Source organism: Bos grunniens, chromosome 12 (assembly GCF_055505025.1).
Source record: "Bos grunniens cultivar Pamir isolate PY7600 chromosome 12, Bosgru_T2T1.0, whole genome shotgun sequence".
NCBI classification, from domain to species: Eukaryota; Metazoa; Chordata; class Mammalia; order Artiodactyla; family Bovidae; genus Bos; species Bos grunniens.
Genome location: NC_141176.1, coordinates 26,584,453 through 26,607,665, shown reverse-complemented (window position 1 = coordinate 26,607,665; position 23,213 = coordinate 26,584,453). Strand labels below are relative to the sequence as shown.

Below are 23,213 nucleotides of genomic sequence, written 5' to 3'. Positions count from 1 at the left end.
ATCCAACCAGTCCATCCTAAAGGAAATCAGTCCTGAATATTCCTTGGAAGGACTGATGCTGAAACTGAAACTCCAATATTTGGCCACCTGATGTGAAGAACTGAGGCACTGGAAGAGACCTGATGTTGGGAAAGAATGAAGGCTGGAGGTGAAGGGATTGACAGAGGATGAGATAGTTGGTTGGCATCACTGACTCGATGGACATGAGTTTGAGCAAGCTCCAGTAGTTGGTAACGGATAGGGAAGCCTGGCGTGCTGCAGTCCATGGGGGTCACAGAGAATTAGACACAATTGAGCGCCTGAACTGAACTGAATCTAAAGTAGTAAAAGAAATTTTTCTAGATGTTTTATAGGCTTAACTCCTATCATTGTGAATAGTGTAAAGTATAAGTCAAGGTTCATTTATTGGCATGTGGGTGTCCAGTTTTTCCTGTTAATAAATAATGACCATTTATCATTGATATCTTGTTTTTTGTCAACTGATCATCCACTGATATGATTTGTGTGTGTCTATTTCTGGACTTCCTGTAATGTTCTATTAATTCAGATGTTAATTCTAATGGCAATACCACGTTGTCTTCCTTTTTGTTACTTTGTCATAAAATTTAGTAGTTTAGGACCTCTCAAATTTGTTCTGCATTGGATTTATTTGGTCTGTTAAGCATGTGTGCTAAGTCGCTTCAGTTGTGTCTGACTTTGTGTTATCCTAGGGAGTGTAACCGGCCAGGCTCCTCTGTCTATGGGATTCTCCAGGCAAGAATACTGGAGTGGGTTGCCTCCTCCAAGGGATCTTCCCAACCTAAGGATCAAACCCACTGCCCTTAAGTCTCCTGTGTTGGCAGACAGCTTCCTTACCACAAGGGCCACCTGGGAAGCCCTTGGGCTATTATAATCTCCTTTAATTTCCATGTGCATTCTAGGATCAGCTTGTGAATTTCTGACAAAAAGTCACAATTTTGATTTGGAGTATGGAAAAACTGGAGTAGGATTAACAAATGATGCATTTCTATTTCTGTTTAGGTTTTAGTTCTCTCTTTTGATAAAAATCTTCAGAATGTTTTCTAGTTTTAAATGTGTAGACTTTACAAATATTTAGATAAATTTCTGAGTATTTTATGTTTTATGCTATTTTTAAAAATTATTTTCTTATTAATTTTTAAAATTAATTAATTATATATTTTTCAAATGTATATATCTCTCCTTTGCCTTTAGCTTCTCTTCTTTTTTCAACTGTCTATAAGGCCTCCTCACACAACCATTTTGCCTTTTTGTATTTCTTTCTTTTGAGTTTGATCTTGATCACTGCCTCCTTTACAGTGTCGTGAACCTCCATCCGTAGTTCATCAGGCACTCTTTTCTATCAGATCTAATCCCTTGAATCTGTTTGTCACTTCCACTGTATAATCATAAAGGATTTGCTTTAGGTCATACTTGAATGGTCTAGTAGTTTTCCCTACTTCCTTCAATTTAATTCTGAATTTGGCATAAGGAGTTCATGATCTGAACCACATTTAGCTCCCAGTCTTGTTTTTGCTGACCATATAGAGCGTCTCCTTCTTTGGCTGCAAAGAATATAATCAATCTGATTTCAGTATTGACCATCTGGTGATGTCCATGTGTAGAGTCTTCTCTTGTGTTGTTGGAAGAGGGTGTTTGCTCTGACCATCACCTTCTCTTGGCAAAACTCTGTTAGCCTTTGCCCTGCTTTGTTTTGTACTCTAAGGCCAAATTTGCCTGTTATTGCAGGTGTCTCTTGACTTCCTCCTTTTGCATTCCAGTCCCCTATGATGAAAAGGACATCTCCTTTGGGTATTAGTTCTAGAAGGTCTTGTAGGTCTTTGTAGAACCATTCATTTTCAACTTTTTCATCATTACTGCCTGGGGCATAGACTTGAATCACTGTAATATTGAATGGTTTGCCTTGGAAACAAACAGAGATCATTCTGTTGTTTTTGAGATTGCCTCTGAATACTACATTTTGGACTCTTTTGTTGACTGTGATGGCTATTCCATTTCTTCTAAAGGATTCTTTCCCACAGTAGTAGATATGGTCATCTGAGTTACATTCACCCATTCGAGTCCATTTTAGCTCATTGATTCCTAAAATGTTGATGTTCACTCTTGGTATCTCCTGTTTGACCACTTCCAATTTACCTTGATTCATGGACCTAACATTCCAGGTTCCTTTGCAGTATTGCTCTTTACAGCGTCAAACTTTACTTCCATCACCAGTCACATCCACAACTGGGTATTGTTTTTCCTTTAACTGTGTCTCTTCATTCTTTCTGGAGTTCTTTCGCCTCTTTTCTCTAGTAGCATATTGGGCACCTGCTGACGTGGGGAGTTCATCTTTCAGTGTCATATCTTTTTGCCTTTTGATATGGTTCATAGGGTTCCCAAGGCAAGAACACTAAAGTGGTTTGCCATTCCCTTCTCCAGTGGACCATGTTTTGTTAGACCTCTCCATCATGACCCATCCATCTTGGCTGGCCCTACATGACATGGCTCATAGTTTCATTGAGTTAGACAAGGCTGTGGTCCATGTGATCAGTTTGGTTAGTTTTCTGTGATTTTGTTTTTTATTCTGTCTGCCCTGTGATGGAGAAGGATAAGAAGCCTATGGAAGTTTCCTGATAGGAGAAACTGACTGAGGGGAAAACTGGGTCTTGTTCTGATGGGCGGGGTCATGCTCAGTAAATCTTTAATCCAGTTTTCTGTTCATGGGAGGGGCTGTGTTCCCTCCCTGTTGTTTTACCTGAGGCCAAACTATGGTGGAGGTAATGAAGATAATGGTGACCTCCTTCAAAAGGTACCATGCAAGGACTGCTGCTCTTAGTGCCTAGGTCACTGCTGCAAGCCACTGCCAACCCACACTCCTGGACACTCTTGGGCAAGTCTGAGTCAATCTCTTGTGGGGTCACTGCTCATTTCTCCTGGGTCCTGGTAGGCACAAGGTTTTCTTTGTGCCCTCCAAGATTCTGTTTACTCAGTCCTGTGTAAACTCTGGTGGCTCTATGGTGGGGTTAATGGCGACCTCCTCCAAAAGGGCCTATGCCATACCTGGGTCTGCTGCACTCAAAACCCCTGCTCCTGTGGCAGACCACCGCTGACCCATACCTATGCAGGAGACACTCAGACACTCAAAGGCAGGTCTTGTCAGTCTGTGGGGTCTCCTGGTGTGCACAAGGTTTTGTTTGAGCCCTCCAAGCATCTCTGGTGGGTATGGGATTTGATTTTAAACATGACTTCCCTCCTACCATCTTCCTGGGCTTCTCCTTTGCTCTTGGATGTGGGATGTCTTTTTTTTTGGTGGGATCCTACATTCTTTTATTGACAGTTGTTCAGCAGAAAGTTTTAATTTTGGTGTTCTCACAGGAGAAGATGAGCGTAGGTCCTTTTACTCCACCATCTATATACCCATTTGAATTGAGAGTTCCAAAGAATTGGAAGGAGAGATAAGAAAGCTTTCCTCAGTGATTAATGGAAAGAAATAGAGGGAAACAATAGAATGGGAAAGACTAGAGATCTCTTCAAAACAATTAGGGATACCAAGGGAACATTTCATGCAAAGATGGGTACAGTAAAGGACAGAAATGGTAAGGACCTAACAGAAGCAGGAGATATTATACAGAGATGGCAAGAATACACAGAAGAACTATACAGAAAAGATCTTCATGACCCAGATAACCATGCTGGAGTGATCACTCATCTAGAGCCAGACATCCTGGAAAGGGAAGTCAAGTGGGCCTTAGGAAGCATCACTACAAACAAAGCTAATGAAGGTGATGGATTTCCAGTTGAGCTATATCAAATCCTAAAAGATGATGCAGTGAAAGTGCTGCACTCAATATGCCAGAAAATTTGGAAAACTCAGCAATGGCCACAGTACTGAGAAGGTCAGTTTTCATTCCAATCCCAAAGAAAGGCAATGCCAAAGAACGTTCAAACTACCCCACAATTGTATTCATCTCACACACTAGTAAAGTAATGCTCAAAATTCTCCAAGCCAGGCTTCAATAGTATGTCCACTGAGAACTTCCAGATGTTCAAGCTGGATTTAGAAAAGGCAGAGGAACCAGAGATCAAATTGCCAGCATCTGTTGGATCATCGACTTCTGGTTTATTGACTATGTCAAAGCCTTTGACTATGTGGATCACAACAAACTGTGGATAGTTCTTAAAGAGATGGGAATACTAGACCACCTGACCTGCCTCTTGAGAAACCTGTATGCTGGTCAAGAAGCAACAGTTAGAACTGGACATGGAACAACAGACTGGTTCCAAAACGGGAAAGGCGTATGTCAAGGCTGTATATTGTCACGCTGCTTATTTAACGTCTATGCAGAGTACATCATGAGAAATGCTCTACTGGATGAAACACACATTGGAATCGACTACCGGGAGAAATATCAGTCAGCTCAGATGTGCAGATGGCACCACCCTTATGGCAGAAAGCGAGGAACTAAAGAGCCTCTTAATGAAAGTGAAAGAGGAGAGTGAAAATGTTGGCTTAAAAATCAACATTTAGAAAACTAAGATCATGGCATCTGGTCCCATCACTTCATGGCAAATAGATGGGGAGACAATGGAAAGAGCTCAAGACTCTTTTCTGGGGCTTCAAAATCATTGCAGATGGTGACTGCAGCCATGAAATTAAAAGATGCTTGATCTTTGTAAGAAAAGTTATAGTCAACCTAGACAGCATATTAAAAAGCAGAGACATTACTTTGCCAACAAAGGTCTGTCTAGTCAAGGCTATGTTTTTTCCAGTAGTCAGGTATGGATGTGAGAGTTGGAGTATAAAGAAAGCCGAGTGCCAAAGAATTGATGCTTTTGAATTTTGGTGTTGGAGAAGACTCTTGAGAGTCCCTTGGACTACAAGGAGATCCAAGCAGTCCATCCTAAAGGAAATCAGTCCTGAATATTCATTGGAAGGACTGATGCTGAGGCTGAAACTCCAATACTTTGGCCACCAGATGCAATGAACTGACTCCTTAGTAAAGACCCTGATGCTGGGAAAGATTGAAGCGAGAGGAGAAGGGGATGGGATGACAGAGCTTAAGAGGGTTGGATGGACTAGATCGACATGAGTTTTGAGTAAGCTCTGGGAGTTGGTGATGGTTAGGGAAACTTTACGTTCTGCAGTCCATGGGATCACAAAGAGTCGGACATGACTGAGCGATTGAACTGAACTGAACTGAACTGAATTATATATTTTCGGCCATTCTGGGTCTTCATTTCTCTATTTGAGGCAAGCAAGGCCTGCTCTCTATTTGTGATGTTTGGTCTTCTCATTGCTGTGGCTTCTCTTGTTGTGGAGCACAGACCATTGGTGCACAGGCTTCAGTCTTTGTGGTGCTTAGAGTTGGTTGCTCCAAAGCATGTAGTATCCTCCTAGACCAGAAGTCGAACCAGTGTCCCTTGCATTGCAAGGCAGATTCTTAGCCACTAGACCACAAGGGAAGCCCCTGCTTTATGCTTTTTCAAGTGATCTTCCTTTCGAATTTATTGTTCTAATTATTCTCTGCCTGTATAAAAAATGTAAAGGTTTTTTGTATATTGATTTTAAATCTTGAGAATTTAGTAAAATTTTTATTAATTTGTAAGTTTTGGAATAGATTCCTTAGGATTTTCCATGGAGACTGGTACAAGATTTGTATATGTATTTTTTCTTTTACAATTTATATGCCTTTTATATATCTATTTTTCTTATCATTTTACATTAGATTAAGCATCCAGTATAATGCTGAATAGAAGTGTTTGGAGAGGAAATCTTGCCTTATTCTTAAAAAGTGCATATTCATTCACCATTAAGTATGATGTTTACTGTAGATGTGTCATAGATGCCTTTTATCAGTTTAAGTTCCTTTATACCCCTACTGCTAAAAGTTTATTTAATGAATAGTTTTGGATGTTCTCAAATGATTTCCTATAATGATAATGGGACTTTTGTTCTTTGTCTGTGAATCTATTGAATTACAGTGTTTCATTTTTTCATTGGTAAAACCTACTTCCTTTCCTGGGATAAAATGTATGAAGACATGATTTATTTTATTTTATTTTTTTTAACGTGCTGCTGGATTTGACTTGCTGTGTTTTGTTAAGATTTTTTCTGTGTCTATGTTCATAAGGGTTATTACGCTATAGTTTTTTGTTGTTCTTCCTGACATAGTTTTCTGTTTTTATTATCATGATATTGTTGGCCCACAAAATGAGTTTGGAATTGTTCCTTCATTTTAAAATTTGAGGAAACTATTGTGCAAAAATGATGGTCATTCTAAGTAATTGATAGAATTCATCTGTGAAATGTAAATTTCCATGTTACTCTCTCCATACACATCACCCTCTCCCTCCTCCCCTACCCCCGTGTCCATAGGTCTTTTCTCTATGTCTGTTTTTCCATTGCTGCTCTGAAATTAAATTCATCAGTACCATCTTTTTATATTTCATATGTATGTCCATATGCAATATTTATATTTCTCTTTCTAACTTACTTCACTCTGTATAATAGGCTCAAGGTTCATCCACCTCAATAGAATTGACTCAATGTGTTCCTTTTTATGGCTGAGTAGTAGTCCATTATATATATATACCACAGCTTCTTTAATCATCTGTTGGTGGACATCTAGGTTGCTCTCATGTTCTAGTTATTGTAAATAGTACTGCAATGAACACTGGGGGTGAATGTGTCTTTTTCAATTGTGTTTTTCTAATTGCTTAAGGTAGAAGCAGAAGTGATTAATTTGAAATCTCACACCAACAGTAAAAAATCTGCCTGCAGTGTGGGTGACCTGGGTTTGATCCCTGGGTTGGGAAGATTACCTGGAGGAGGGCACGGCAACACACTTCCAGTGTTCTTGCCTGGAGAACCCCATGGAGAGAGGAGCCTGGCGGGCTACAGTCCACGGGGTTGCAAAGAGTCAGACATCATTGAACACACAGATGTGGGTTCAAATACAATTTCCCCTTCCCCCTTGGTAACATAAACATTTAATGCTACATATTTCTCTAAAGCACTCTTTTACTGTATCCCATAAATGTGTTATGTTTTCCTATTCATAGAGATAAAAAGTAGTTTTCCTTGTGACTCCTTCTTTGACCCACAGTTTACTTAGAATAATGTTCCAGATGTTTTGTTAATTTTTTCCTATTATGTATTTTTATTGATTTTTTACTTAATTCCGCTGTGTTCTAAATTTTAAACTTTATTGAGAATTCATTTATAGCCCAGGATATTCTCATTCTGGTGAATATTTGATGTGTATTTGAAATGTGTTGCTTGATAGAGTGATTTATTTGCCTCTGTAACAGTTAGATCAGAGAAGGCAATGGCATCCCACTCCAGTACTCTTGCCTGGAAAATCCCATGGACGGAGGAGCCTGGTAGGCTGCAGTCCATGGGGTCGCTGAAGGTCGGACACAACTGAGCGACTTCACTTTCCACTTTTCACTTTCATACATTGGAGAAGGAAATGGCAACCCACTCCAGTGTTCTTGCCTGGAGAATCCCAGGGATGGGGGAGCCTGGTGGGCTGCCGTCTATGGGGTCACACAGAGTCGGACACGACTGAAGTGACTTAGCAACAGTTAGATTGTGCTTAGTCACTCAGTTGTGTCTGACTCTTTGAGACCCCATGGACTATAGCCCACCGTGCTCCTCTGTCCATGGGATTCTCCAGGCAAGAATACTGGAGTGGGTTGCCATGCTCTCCTCCAGCGGATCTTCCCAACCCAGGGATTGAACCCAGGTCTCCCACATTGAAGGTGAACTCTTTTCCATCTGAACCAGCAGGGAAGCCCAACAATTAAATTAAGTTGATTGACAATGAGGGATTGATTCTGGATACCAAAATTTGAGGATGCTCAAGTCACATAGTTGGCCCTCTGTATCCAGGTTGCCTGCTTTCAAGGATTCAACCAATTGAGAGGATCTTGTAGTACTGTAGTATTTATTGGGGGAAAAAAAAATCCATGTCTTATTTAAGGGGGTGGCTGTTAAGGTTCTAGTATTTATTTTCTTTTCACATTTAGTGTTTTCTCTAGAGTTTACAATATGCATTCTTAACTTATCACTCTGTACCTTCAAATAATATACTACCTCAAGTATAGGGTATGAATATCTTCTAAAAGTGTACGTACATTTCTCCTTTCTTGTCATTTGTAATCTTTCTGTCATTGGTTTTACTTTCATGGGTTACAAATTCCTTAATGTATTATTATTTTTTGCTTTAGATAGTTTTCTTTTAAAGAGTTTTCAAAATGAGAAAAAAGAATGTCTTTTGTATTTAACAACAATCTTAACAATTCTGCCTCTCTCTGGTTTTTTTGTGACATTTCAGATTTCCATCTGGTATTGTTTTCCTTCTGTTGAAAGAACTTACCTTAACATTTTTTTTATAGTAAAAGTCTGTGGGCAGCAGACTCTCTCAGCTTTTATTTGTCTGCAGAAGTCTTTACTTTGTTTTTTATTTATGAAATACATTAATGTTTTCAGTGTTTGCCTGAGAATTAGAATTTAAAGGCATATTGTAGTTTGGCATTTAACAGATTTAGTTTTCCTTCAAACATCAACTGGCTCCTTGCTAGCTCAATGTATTTATCATCTTTGCTTGTGTAGTCTGACAAAACAATTATAAAAAAATGGTTGTACTGCTTTTAATAAAGTGCATGTTGTTTAATACATACTTTATAGAAGGCACTTACTGTGTGATAGTCATTCCCTTTGTTTTTTTCCTCCCTTCCCTAGAGTTTTTATGGATGGTATTTGTAGCAGCAATTGTTGTACTCTTGGGTATAGTTATTTCTATACCACAGAAAGATCGTCAATATAAATTACTTGTAGAGAGGCCTGGTGGGAAAGAAACAGGAAAAAACAATTTTTTTTCTATTTTTCTTGCCTTGGTTTTTTGGGTATAGGATCATTAATTTTTATTGTGTTCATGTCCAAATTATAAAGTGCTTTTCTGTTATTTACTGAACATTTTGCTGAAAGTCATTTATTATACATGTTAATGTGTAGCACCATATCTGGAAGGGTAGATGACTGGTGGAAATACATATTTATGTCTTGTGGATGATCTGTCTGGTAATGATATACTTCTTAATTTTTTATGATATTGAAAAGAGAATTCTGATGCTGACACTGGCTTAGGGACCTTGGGAAGCTTACTTAACTTATGCTCACCTCAGTTGCCTTGTTTGAGGTTCTCATCTTAGAGTTATGAGAATAAATGAGGCTATATGCTTTAATTACTCAAGACATAACATGTTCACAAAATGGTGGTTCTTCATTATCTTGTTTCTCACTTTTTTCTTTCTTTGTAAAATTATATACATGTATGGGGTTTCCCAGGTAGCTCAGTGGTAAATAATTCACCTGCCAATGCAGGAGATGCAGGTTCAGTCCCTGAGTTGGAAAGATCCCTTGCAGGAGTAAATAAATGGCAGCCTACTCTAGTGTTCTTGACTGGGAAATCTCATGGACAGAAGGAGCCTGGTGGGCTACAGACCATGGGGTCACAAAGAGTCAAACGTGACTGAAGCAACTGAGCATAGCTTTATACTGAAGATCAATTCTTTAGAAAATATTAATTCAAGAGCTTTATAATTTCTAAAAGTAATTTGATTGGCTAAGAGTAGAAGACATCTGTATACTAATAGAAAACAAAATGTAAGCTGAAAGACAGAATAGAGGATGGAGATAAGATAAAAGTAGTTATCAGATATTGAAGAGAAAATTATTTTTTTTCTTTTGATAGGCCATTCTTTCCTGTCACTTTGTGTGTCTCATAATTTTTTTTTTAAAATTGGACGTTTTGAATATTGTTAAGTGGAAACTGAAAATTGAATTCTTTTCCTTACTCTCTTTTGTTTGTAGTTAATATTGTGGGTTGTTAGTGCTATTAAGAAAAAGATAATTATCTTCCTTTTTCTGTGCTGGAGATTTCTTCAATACTTAGGCTGTTTATATTTCTGCCATAGCTTTTACTTCTACTATTTTAGAACCTAAAGGTCAGCTACAAATGAAATCTTAAAGTCTTTGTAAGCCTTTTCTGAATGTGTGACGTGCCCTGGGCATACATGTGGCTTTCTGGATTACCCATTATCCACCGTATACCCACAATTGCCTTCTTTCCCCATATCTTCCTTGCCAGGCTTCTATATCTGTCTGTTGCTTGTGTCAAGTGTTGTCTTGCTCCAGACTGCTGCAGGTAATATGTGTGACTTTAAATGCTCTTAGCAAAAGTGTCCTAACTCTTGAGACGTTATGAGTTGGGTAAAGCAAAGGGAATTCTTTGGGTCTATCCTTGACGGAGCTGCCAGTCAGGTTTAGACTCACAGTTCTTTGAGAATAAGGTCCTTAGTGCTCCCTTTGGAACTAGCAGCCTTCACCATGGTGCAGGCTGGAGTCCTTGTAACTACTGAAGTCTGGGCTGCGGAGATTGAAGGTGGGATAGTGCTTCTCACCACAAAACGATAACTTCTTTTTAACCAAGTCTTCCTTTGTTTATTGTACATTTTTTACTTTATTTCAGAAATTTTCAGAAGTTAATGTGCCAGTTTTTCCAGATCATTAGTGTGTTTGTTTCTTTCTGTCTCTCTCTTTTTTTTAGGAGGACATAACTGCCCAGTCTGCTGTTTTTTGGTGACATCATTTCCAACATTCTTTTTCAAAGGAAGATGTTGTAACTGATTTCACTTGAAAATAGAAACTGGAAGTGAAAATATATTTAAGCCTGATTTTAATAACTAAAAATTGTGTGCTGAATACTTAGCCTCTTACTTAGACAATAATGTCTTCTAAATTTTACCTGTGAAACCTTACATATTTTCTAAGTGATAAAAGAAGAAAAAGTAAGGCAACCAAGGGATATAAACAAGAAGGAGGAAATGTTTTCTTTGGCTTTGTGATCATTGCTGGAATATTAAAAGTTATATAGCATTAAGAGCAATTCATTGCCGAAAGAGAAAAGTGGATTATGGTAGTAGAAAGTCTGGCTTACAACCTGATGATGGACCATGAATTCGTGAAGTCCTCCTGCAAGCTTGCTTCCTTCCCTCTTCCTCTCATTCGGCCATCTTTTCATTCCATGTTAAATATTGAATAATTTGCATAGGTTTGTCAGTGTGCCAGTAATCCGGATAAGGTTGATAGATAAGAAACGGTCCTTACCCTTACAAAGCTTACTGTAAAGTGAGGGTTAGAAAAAAATTTGTAAACATCTGGGATATACTGAAATGATTGTGGTGATTTGGATAGGTTGTAATGAGAGTTCAGGGAAAGGCTCTGTTTGTAGTTAGTAGGAGGACTTTCTGCATTAAGTGCTATTTAAACTGATATTTGGAGGCTTCAGTTCAGTTCAGTCACTCAGTCATGTCCGACTCTTTGCAACCCCATGGACCACAGCACACCAGGCTTCCCTGTCTATCACCAACTCCCGGAGCTTACTCAAGCTCATGTCCATCGAGTCAGTGATGCCATCCAACCATCTGTCTCATCCTCTTTTGTCCCCTTCTCCTGCCTTCAGTCTTTCCCAGCATCGGGGTCTTTTCTAAGGAGTCAGTTCTTCGCATCAGGTGGGCAAAGTATTGGAGTTTCAGTATTTCAGTTTTAACATCAGTCCTTCCAATGAATATTCAGGACTGATTTCCTTTAGGATTGACTCCAACACTCACATCCGTACATGACTACTGGAAAAACCATAGCTTTGACTAGACAGACCTTTGTTGGCAAAGTAATGTCTCTGCTTTTTAATATGCTGTCTAGATTGGTCATTTGGAGGCTTAATGCAAGTTAAAATTAGAAGTTGGGAGAGAGCCCTATCTCATGAATAGGCAATAACATTAAAAAGAGTTTTAAAGGATTCCCTGGTGGTCCGGTGTTTAAGAATGTGCCTTGTAATGCAGGGGACATGGTTTCTTTCAATTCCCAACTGGGGAACTAAGGTACCACATGCAATGGGGCAGCTAAGCCCTCCTGCCACAACTGGAGCACGCACGCGCTACAACTAAGACTGGATACAAGCCAAATAAATAAATATTTGTTTTAAAAAGAGTTTTACATGAAATGAGAAATGGCGTTACAGAAATGTTCTTAATGATAGTAGCTAGGGACTGGGAGGAGAAGGCAATGGTACCCCACTCCATACTCTTGCCTGGAAAATCCCATGGACGGAGGAGCCTGGTAGGCTGCAGTCCATGGGGTTGCTAAGAGTCGGACACGACTGAGCAACTTCACTTTCACTTTTCACTTTCATGCATTGGAGAAGGAAATGGCAACCCACTCCAGTGTTCTTGCCTGGAGAATCCCAGGGATGGGGGAGCCTGGTGGGCTGCCGTCTATGCGGTCGCACAGAGTCGGACATGACTGAAGAGACTTAGCAGCAGCAGGGACTGGGAAGTATAGGAAGCTGAATGTGGGATGCTGAATTGGGGCTTTATAAGCAACAGGACTAGAAAAGGTCAGTTTTCATTCCAATCCCAAAGAAAGGCAATGCCAAAGAATGCTCAAACTACTGCACAATTGTATTCATCTCACACACTAGTAAAATAATGCTCAAAATTCTCCAAGCCAGGCTTCAGCAATATGTGAACCGTGAACTTCCAAATGTTCAAGCTGGTTTTAGAAAAGGCAGAGGAACCAGAGATCAAATTGCCAACATCCACTGGATCATGGAAAAAGCAAGAGAGTTCCAGAAAAACATCTATTTCTGCTTTATTGACTATGCCAAAGCCTTTGACTGTGTGGATCAAAATAAACTGTGGAAAATTCTGAAAGAGATGGGGATACCAGACCACCTGACCTGCCTCTTGAGAAACCTATATGCAGGTCTAGAAGCAACAGTTAGAACTGGACATGGAACAACAGACTGGTTCCAAATAGGAAAAGGAGTATGTCAAGGCTGTATATTGTCACCCTGCTTATTTAACTTATATGCAGAGTGCATCATGAGCAACGCTGGGCTGGATGAAGCACAACTTGGAATCAAGATTGCCGGGAGAAATATCAATAACCTCAGATATGCAGATGACACCACCCTTATGACAGAAAGTGAAGAACTAAAGAGCCTCTTGATGAAAGTGAAAGTGGAGAGTGAAAAAGTTGGCTTAAAGCTGAAAATTCAGAAAACTAAGACCATGGCATCCGGTCCCATCACTTCATGACAAATAGATGGGGAAACAGTGGAAACAGTGGCTGACTTTATTTTTTGGGGCTCCAAAATCACTGCAGATGGTGATTGCAGCCATCAAATTAAAAGACGCTTACTCCTTGGAAGGAAAATTATGACCAACATGGACAGCATATTAAAAAGCAAAGACATTACTTTGTCAGCAGGGGTCTGTCTAGTCAAGGCTATGGTTTTTCCAGTTGTCATGTATGGATGTGAGAGTTGGAGTATAAAGAAAACTGAGCACCAAAGAATTGATGGTTTTGAACTGTGGTGTTGGAGAAGACTCTTGCAAGTCCCTTGGACTGCAAGGAGATCCAACCAGTCCATCCCAAAGGAGATCAGTCCTGGGTGTTCATTGGAAGGACTGATGTTGAAGCTGAAACTCCAATACTTTGGCCACCTGATGTGAAGAACTGACCCTGATGCTGGGAAAGATTGAGCACAGGAGAAAAAGGAGACAACAGAGGATGAGATGGTTGGATGGCATCACGGACTCAATGGATGTGAATTTAGGTAGACTCCAGGAGTTGGTAATGGACAGGGAGGCCTGGTGTGCTGTGGTTCATAGGGTCGCAAAGAGTCGGACACGACTGAGCGACTGAACTGAAGCAATGTTATCTAGCTTAGAGTTTATCCACAGAGTTGCAAAGAAATCCAACAGGTTAATGATTATCCAGTTTGATCTAATTAACATAAACTGAATTATTCTTACAATCCTAACTAATAATCTTTCAAAATAAAGATATTTAAGACTCAAAAAATAAAAGATACTTGAATTGCTAGTTATTATAAACCATAGAACTTTTAGAAGATAGTACATTTCCATGTCATGATTTTATATTCTAAATTTTTATACAATAATTTTTATGCTTTAATGTAAACACAATTTAGTTAACTAAAAAAGAATATTTTATTTTCTTAGTTATTTATTTTTTTATTGCCAATTTTCATGTAATTGGGCCTTCAGTTTTCTTTACTGTGATTTACTATCTCTGAATGTTTCATTTCTTACCCACAGAAATCATTTTGTCTTTCTTCATTTTACCCATACACCATTCTTCAGTTCAGTTCATTTCAGTTCAGTCGCTCAGTCGTGTCCGACTCTTTGCGACCCCATGAATCACAGCACGCCAGGCCTCCCTGTCCATCACCAGCTCCTGGAGTTCACTCAGACTCATGTCCATCGAGTCAGTGATGTCATCCAGCCATCTCATCCTCTGTTGTCCCCTTCTCCTCCTGCCCCCAATCCCTCCCAGCATCAGAGTCTTTTCCAATGAGTCAACTCTTCACATGAGGTGGCCAAAGGACTGGAGTTTCAGCTTTAGCATCATTTCTTCCAAAGAAATCCCAGGGCTGATCTCCTTCAGAATGGACTGGTTGGATCTCCTTGCAGTCCAAGGGATTCTCAAGTCTTCTCCAACACCACAGTTCAAAGGCATCAATTCTTCGGCGCTCAGCCTTCTTCACAGTCCAACTCACATCCATACATGACCACTGGAAAAACCCTAGTCTTGACTAGACGGATCTTTGTTGGCAAAGTAACGTCTCTGCTTTTGAATATGCTATCTAGGTTGGTCATAACTTTTCTTCCAAGGAGTAAATGTCTTTTAATTTCATGGCTGCAGTCACCATCTGCAGTGATTTTGGAGCCCAGAAAAATAAAGTCTGACACTGTTTCCACTGTTTCCCCATCTATTTCCCATGAAGTGATGGGACCAGATGCCATGATCTTCGTTTTCTGAATGTTGAGTTTTAAGCCAGCTTTTTCACTCTCCTCTTTCACTTTCATCAAGAGGCTTTTTAGTTCCTCTCACTTTCTGCCATAAGGGTGGTGTCATCTGCAAATCTGAGGTTTTAAGGCACTGATTTTTTTCATAGAGCTACTATGACATGTCCCAGATTTATTTTTTAAGTTTATACCCTTGACTTCATAACAAGGCATTTCATTACATTTTTTAGTCTAGATTAGAAGTTTGGATCTGCCACCTAACTCATGTGTGACTTTGTTTATATTGCTTACCCTCATTTATCTTCAGTTTCCTTCTCTGAAGGCAACTATGTCTTTTCCTCATAGTGTTGTTAAAGAATTGTTTAAATAATGAAGACTGATTGTTTCTACTTTTTATTGTATGTATTCTTTGATAAATACTGAACTATAATATCTCCCTAATGGTGGAATTATAGTTATAAGCAGTTAGCCTCCTTAATACTAATGTGTTAACACTAATGTGTTAAAAATTAATAGGGTTAGAAAGACCATCTGAAAACATACGTCCATTCTGTTATAACGCATATAGTAAATATTGTTACAGTTTCTGGCAGTGAAATCAAGGAGCTGTAACTTTTTTTTTTTTTTTGTAATGAAGTGATGTGTAGAAAGGGGCATTTTTTTTTTAATTGTGAAAGATGGAAACTTAGGCTTCACATAATAGCCTGATTGTTAGAATTAAACATTATAATTGTTCATTCCTTTAAAAACAGAGTTGTTTTTTTTTTTTTTTTTACTACTGAGCCCATTTCTGCTATTTATACATTTGATAATGTTTCTCGATTATACTAGATTCTATTTAAGCATTTACAACTAATTAAGGAGATCAGTCTGAAGAATTTGTCAGTGTTCTTCCATTGTAGTGTATGCTAATTTTACGTACGTTTATTCGGAGGCTCACAGAATTAAACTTTGGAATCTACTTTTTTTAGTTCAGTCAGTAAGTTGTCCACGTCATTCTTTTTCAACCTACTTTTTTTCTCTGTATGGTTTGCTTCTTGAGAACCTCTTCTGAGTTACTGATCATAGGTCTACAAGTTGACAGTAGTGACACAAGTCAGTTGGATATATAAATATGAATAAATAAGCAGTTCTTGGTTTGAAGATGGCATAGTTAAAATGTTGCTGGAGTTTGTTTTGCTAGATTGACAAGTAATATCTAAGGGAGTACACAGTCCATAATAATTTATCATTTACCAGAAACATAAAGGTTACACTGGCTGTTTCTTTGTACTTTAGATGTATGTGGTCAGATGACTACTTTTTTTACCTCAAAGTTGGGGTTAGAGAGTAAGTAATATCTAATTTTAACTCCTTGATTGAATGCTCCTGACTTTGTTACTAAGTGCTTATAACCCAGCTACTTTATTTATTTAATCTTCACAACAGGCTATTAGCTAGGAACTTTTATTCCCATATTGTAGATGAATTGACTGAGGCTTAGAGATGTGGCATCATTAAAGGTCACATAGCAAGTGAGTGGTACAGCAAAAGTCAGCAAACAGGAAGTCTGAATTCAGAGCCAACCTCTTAACCTTCCTCATAGCTATTTTTGTTAATAAACCAGAAATAGGAGGAGGAGTTGAAATTGTTTGCCATGTAGAAGTAAAACCAAGGTTTAACCAGACAAAATATTTAGTTCAGTAAAAGGTCAGCATAAGGTTATAGTCTCTTATAAAATTGAATTTTGGAGCTGTTACAAAGAAAATAATATATGCAGCATATAATATTTCACAATTTGAGAATACTTTGTTTTTAAACTCTTAAATTTTAGAAGACTTTTAAAATGTTCTTAAATGAGATTTTATTGCTTTTTTGAAGTTTTGTAAAGAAAGACTTAGTGGATTTTGGTCCTGGGTTCTCTATCTACTAGTTTTGTGAAATTTTTTCATGTTGCTTAAACTTTCTGTACCTGTGATTCCTTACCTGTAAAATGAAGATAATAATAGAGTTCTTTGTCAAGCACTTAGAATAGTTCTAAATGACATATGAAGTTCAGTTCAGTTCAGTCGCTCAGTTGTGTCCAACTTTTTGCGACCCCCTGAAGTACAGCATGCCAGCCTTCCCTGTCCATCACCCAGAGCTTACTCAAATTCATGTCCATTGAGTCGGTGATGCCATCTAACCATCTCATCCTCTGTCGTCACCTTCTCCTGCCTTCAATCTTTCCCAGCATGAGGGTCTTTTCCAGTGAGTCAATTCTTTACATCAGGTGGCCAATCAGCTTCTTCATCAGTCCTTCCACTGAATATTCAGGACTGATTTCCTTTAGGATGGACTGGTTGGATCTCCTTGCAGTCCAGGGGCTCTCAAGAGTCTTCTCCAACACCACAGTTCAAAAGCATCAATTCTTTGGTGCTCAGCTTTCTTTATGGTCCAACTCTCCCATCCATACAGTACACGACTCAGTGGACCTTTTTTGGCAAAGTAATGTCTCTGCTTTTTAATATGCTGTCTATGTTGGTCATAGCTTTTCTTCCAAGGAGCAAGCATCTTTTAATTTCATGGCTGCAGTCACCATCTACAGTGATTTTGAAGCCCAAGAAAATAAAGTCTGTCACTATTTCCATTGTTTCCCCATCTATTTGCCATGAAGTGATGGGACTGGATGCCATGATCTTCATTTTTTGAATGTTGAGTTTTAAGCCAGCTTTTCATTCTCCTCTTTCACTTTCATCAAGAGGCTCTTTAGTTGTTTGCTTTCTGGCATAAGGGTGATGTCATTGGCATATCTGAGGTTATTGATATTTCTCCTGTCAATCTTGATTCCAGCTTTTGCTTCATCCAGTCCAGCATTTCTCATCATGTACTCTTCATATAAGTTAAATAAGGTTAAGTAGTGTTGTTATTATTGCAATTATCTTCCCATCTATATTATATTATGTGCTCATCCATCTGTATTAATGAACACCTTTAATGGATGGAAAATTAATTCCACTTCTTGAGTCTAATCTCTAGTCCCTAATCTTATCTTCCTTTATTTCCTCTTTCTCAGCTACTCACTGTTGGTCTTCTTTTATACTTTATATAATTTGTAAGCCAACCTCAACCTTTTTTGGAATAAAATAGAATATATGTAAATATACATTTTTATTTCTAGAACTTAGCACTGTTAGTGCATGGGATTTTTGTGTCCACAGATATATTTCTATTTCTTAGAACAGGAAGTTCTAGTCTTTAATAAATAAAATATCTATTGAATGAGGAAATAAATGACTTCAAATTTGTCACATATTTTGTATATGCCTGTTAGCTTCTGCCTAAATTTCCTATTCTCTAGATCCAAAAGATATCCAAGTTGTTAATATTTTTCTTAAAAGTGGTACTGATTACTGTATAAACTAATTCATGTGTGATTTGACCAGTATAGAATTAAGAGGATCATCATATCTTTTATTCCATGTGTATTTGTCTGTCACGGTACTTAAAGGAGCGTTTAGGAGGGACAGCAGTACTTATGACTCACTTAGCATAATGTCACAAGTCAAATATGTTGCCACCTTTCCCAGTTTACATGTTTTTTTTGTTTTTTAAGTACCACTGGATATTAGGTATTTCTCTTTTAAACAATTTTACCATTAATTTTTTCAACATTTATTATAAGTTTGCTAATATAGTTTCTCATTTCTTCATATTCTATACATGGAGATTAGACCCAGTTATTCTTTTTTTGTTACATCTTTTTTGTCAGTCTAGTAATATAAAAGAAAATGAGTTTCCATGCCTTGACATTCATCTTTAGTGATCTGCATCTTCTAGGATTTATCCCTTCTCAGACTCAGTGCCTTTTTTAAGAAGATTTATCCCGGAACTTACCTCTTAGTCATTTGTTCTACTTTGCTCTATTCTTCTAGATTTGAAATTGCCTTTTCCCATTTGAAAGAAAAAAAAAAATCTCTTAGATAGTTTTATTTCTTACAGTACCTTTCACTTATCTGTAGTGACATTTTTTTAATCAAAATTAGTTTTTGACTAGAAAACTTGAAATTTTTTAGACTCCTAATATGTTTTTGCTAGCTAAATATTTGTTTTGTTGTATATATAACCTCTCATATTATCATTAGTAATTTTTTTCTGTTTCTTTTCAGCTGGTTGGTGGAGAATTTGACTTGGAGATGAACTTTATTATCCAAGATGCTGAGAGCATAACGTGCATGACAGAGCTTTTGGAACACTGTGATGTCACATGTCAAGCAGAAATATGGAGCATGTTTACAGCCATCCTACGAAAAAGTGTTCGGAATTTACAGACTAGTACAGAAGTTGGGCTCATTGAGCAAGTATTGCTGAAAATGAGTGCTGTAGATGACATGATAGCAGGTATGGGATTATCTGATAGGAAAGTATAATTTAAATGTTCATATACTTCTTTTATTCTCTAGTTTAATATACGTTTGTTGAAGCCACTTTGTTTTAAAATAGATAAGTCAAGATGTATTGGAAATGTGCCTTTTATATTAAGAGAAAACCTGAAGAATGAAAGATGATTTCTGTTATTAGACAGATATAATTACTATTTTGGTTTTCCAGGTTTTAGAAAATCTGAGTAATGTGGAATAAGTGCTCTGAGATCTATCAGAAAAAGGAACAGTACCTTTCGATGTAGAACTTAAACTTTTACATAATTAAAATACTACAATACATATTACATTTCTATAAAATTAGTACTTTATTAAAAATTCTCTGAATTCCATCTTCTTCAGTCTGACATTTATGGAACAGGAAATGCTAAAAGCCTTAGGACAAGCATGTTGTGATTTTTGAAAGTGTCAATCTTACTCTGATATTTTCTGGAAGAACTTTTGTCTTAAATGCAGACATTGTGGATTAGACAATTTGAGTGAAATTTCAAGATAAAAGTTTTAATAATTTTGTGTTGTTATGTGTTATTTGAAATAATAATTTTGATATGTGTAATTCTTCATCATCAGTCCTTTACTCACCTGCAAATCCATTTCCCTCTGGTTAAATGCACTTAAGTAAAAATATTTTGAAAGATGGTACCAGAGCACCAGCTATTCCCAGAAAATAAGGAGTTTGTGATGATTCTCTTAAGCCATGAGTCTTTGGCCTAACTTTCTTCTGACATGAAAAGGTTTCATAATTCTAAAAGTGCTAGTATAATTCCTCACAATATCTGATCATATCTGATCCTTAAAAATAATTCAAACACCAGAAAATCCTCTATAATGTGTTGCTTTATGCATAATTAGTATTAATATCAGTAGAACAAAATATTAAACAGGAAATAAGGAATGAAGAACAAAGATCAATGCTTTTTAAAATTTAAACAATATTTCACAATTTTGTTTTTCTTATAGAATATGTTAAAATCATTTGTAATTGCTTTCAAGGTGGCATGTATCTCTATTTAGAATAATTTAGCATTCTCTGTCTTGGTTACTGATGGTTAACTTGAAAAATAAGAATCAAAATTAAAAGGTATTTTTGATGGAGATATGGTACCATTTCGCTAAATTTTAGCATTAGCATGAATTTATTTGTATAAACTTCGTGTACACATGTTGTATAGAACATCATTTGATCTTTAAATCCTCATATCTGAGCTTAAACCCTTAAAATTTTTTCCCTTTTCTTTCTTTCTTTTTTGTAAATAAAGTGCACTTTATAGAGTACACTTTAGAGAGTGAGCCACAATTACGAACATACTTCATGAGTACATAATTCATGAGTACTGAAGTAAGGTGATAGTAAGCTTGATATTACCAAGAAGCTCATATCTTCACATTTTCTGTTATATAAAGCCTCTTAGTTCCCTTATCCCTTATTCTCATTAATAGTATGGATAACACAAATTTTTCACTTTTTGTTATTTAAACATTAAAAAAGTGTTAGAAAAATTTCCTCTACCTTACTTTTCAGTAGAGAAATTAGAATCTAGATAACATACTAATGAAGCCCCAGTAACCACCAAAACGCTACTAAGTTTTCATTCTGAGTATTTTGTAACATGCTACATTAAACAAGATTCTTTTCATGTAATAATGTTGAAGGTATCACTAGAAGGTGTTTAAACATCTGTTGTAAATTGATAGTATATTTTCATAGTATTTTTTCTTCTTTAAAAATCTTGTATGAGAAAAGAAGAGTTGTTATAGTGAAATTAATACTTGAGGTGCTTATGTTACCTGTATAATAAATAAGAAATTTTAATAATTATGTAATTAAATGCAAATTTAGTAGATCTTTTTTTGTGACGTATATAGGAGATGAGATAAAGGTTTGGAAATACAATTCTTTTACTGTAGTATGTGTAGACATACCTGAAAGAAATCTTCGATGAAGATTTTGCCACTTCAGCTAGTTGCTTTAAAATGCTTAATATTAACTTGAGGTTTTAAGGTGCTTGGTTTTTATCTAGAATTTTTTCTTAGAAATAGATCACCTGGCTAATATGTAGTAACTTTGGACATTTTTATTATTTGAATAATGAATGATCTTTCATTAAAAATGTCTCTTTAAAATGGCATATCCACAGTCACAGTTTTATCATAGAGATTGCTTATTTACAATGGTGTTATGAGTAAGTCAGTTTATTGATGACTTAACCATATTACATTTCTATTTTGAAATACATACATAATAAATATTTTTAAAATCTCAAAGTTCAGCTATTAATCTGTGATATTAAATAATGTATATATCAATAACTAATTATTTCAGTTTATCCTAACCTAAACTATTAATTGATGATAAGCTTCTTATAATGTTTATATGTATTTATTATAACTTGTGTAGTATCTGAATTCTTAGTAAATGCTTTAGAAATTGAGATATGTAGATTTAAATGTTTAATATCTTGCACAGAATGACTCATAAAGGTACTATGACTCACAGTGTATAGAGATGAGAAAGTAATCAGAGACAAGAGATTAAATGTATAATTTTTTTCTTATTATGTAGTGAGCCGTTATGTCTCTTATATGCACATAAATACATTGTCATAATGGATATCACTAGTCAGGGGTTGAAATGGTGCTTCCATTTGGAGACTAGTGGGTAAAAATCAGAGCTCTGAAGACATATTGCCTAGGTTTGAATTTTAACTGTACCACTTACTAGAGTGTGTGCTTTGGCAATGGAATTAAGTTACCTGTGCCTCACTTCCTCATTTTTAGAAGAGGTTAATGATAATACTTAAGCTTGTTACAGGGATTTGTGAAGTTAATGCTTGTAAACCACTTGGAATGATGCCAGGCAAGGAGTGAGTACTCAGAATTGTTGCTGATGGGCGAAGGGATATTTCAAGAATATATTTTATTAAGAGTAGATAATTCCAAAACAAAATGTGGTCAAACATCAGTTTTCATTTGAAAATAACAAATTTACAATGTTAAATCATTGTACCTTTGCATATTTTTGCCTGTCTTTCCCTGCATATAGCAGATTTATGTGTATGTATGTATATTCCGGGAATTTATAAAATCATTTTTTTATGACTTTGCAAAGAGAACTTAATTGAAATCGTAATTCCGGGTGGGGAAAAAAGTCTTTAAAGTATTTTTTTCTTATATGATGATTGATAATTGTTAATTTGAATGGCTATTCATGAGGTTATTTGGCTATAATGGATGCCAATATATATGTAGAAATGACGAGATAACTTTTGCTCTTTCTAAAAGTGTATTACCTTGACAGATGACAGCTTATGACTAGAGTTCAGAATAACTTTATTTTCCTTTGAAGATCTTCTAGTTGATATGTTGGGGGTTCTTGCCAGCTACAGCATCACTGTCAAGGAACTGAAGCTTTTGTTCAGCATGCTTCGAGGAGAAAGTGGAATCTGGGTAAGCTGTGGTCAAAGGGAAAAGTATTCAGTATTAGTGCATTAATACTTAATGTTCAGCAGTTTGTCTCTAGAGAGCTATAAACTTAAATTGGTAATAGAAATTGTTCCTCTTAAATAGTTCAGTAAATGATTTAAAAATAATTTTCTCTCTAGTTAGAAAACAGTCTGATGGTTAAGGTGATATATTAGATATTTTTGTTAAATTTGTACAGTGACATTTCTCTTTTTTGTTTCCTTAGCCAAGGCATGCAGTAAAATTATTATCCGTTCTTAATCAGATGCCACAAAGACATGGTCCTGATACTTTTTTCAATTTCCCTGGTTGTAGTGCTGCGGTAAGTTTTAAATACTTGTTTGTTTTAATTTACTTTAAGTCAATTCTATTATGCCATAATTTACCCACAGTCAATTCAGCAGTTTAAAAAGTACAGTTTGATGAGTTTTGAATAATAATCCCTTCACT

The 23,213-nt window shown here is 36.7% G+C and overlaps 1 protein-coding gene across 7 annotated transcripts in view; it reads left to right on the top strand.

Annotated features, from left to right (window-relative positions):
• NBEA (neurobeachin) overlaps positions 1-23,213 on the top strand; it is a 672,061-nt gene that overhangs the window by 75,246 nt on the left and 573,602 nt on the right. For all 7 annotated transcript variants that reach the window (XR_015138069.1, XM_086329378.1, XM_086329374.1 and 4 more), the window contains exons 2-4: positions 19,029-19,260; positions 22,648-22,748; positions 22,990-23,085. Coding sequence is in view for 6 of the 7 variants with exons in the window: in XM_086329378.1 (XP_086185504.1) it covers positions 19,029-19,260; positions 22,648-22,748; positions 22,990-23,085 (429 nt within the window). In the remaining variant the exon portion in view is untranslated. The remainder of the gene's footprint in view (positions 1-19,028; positions 19,261-22,647; positions 22,749-22,989; positions 23,086-23,213) is intronic.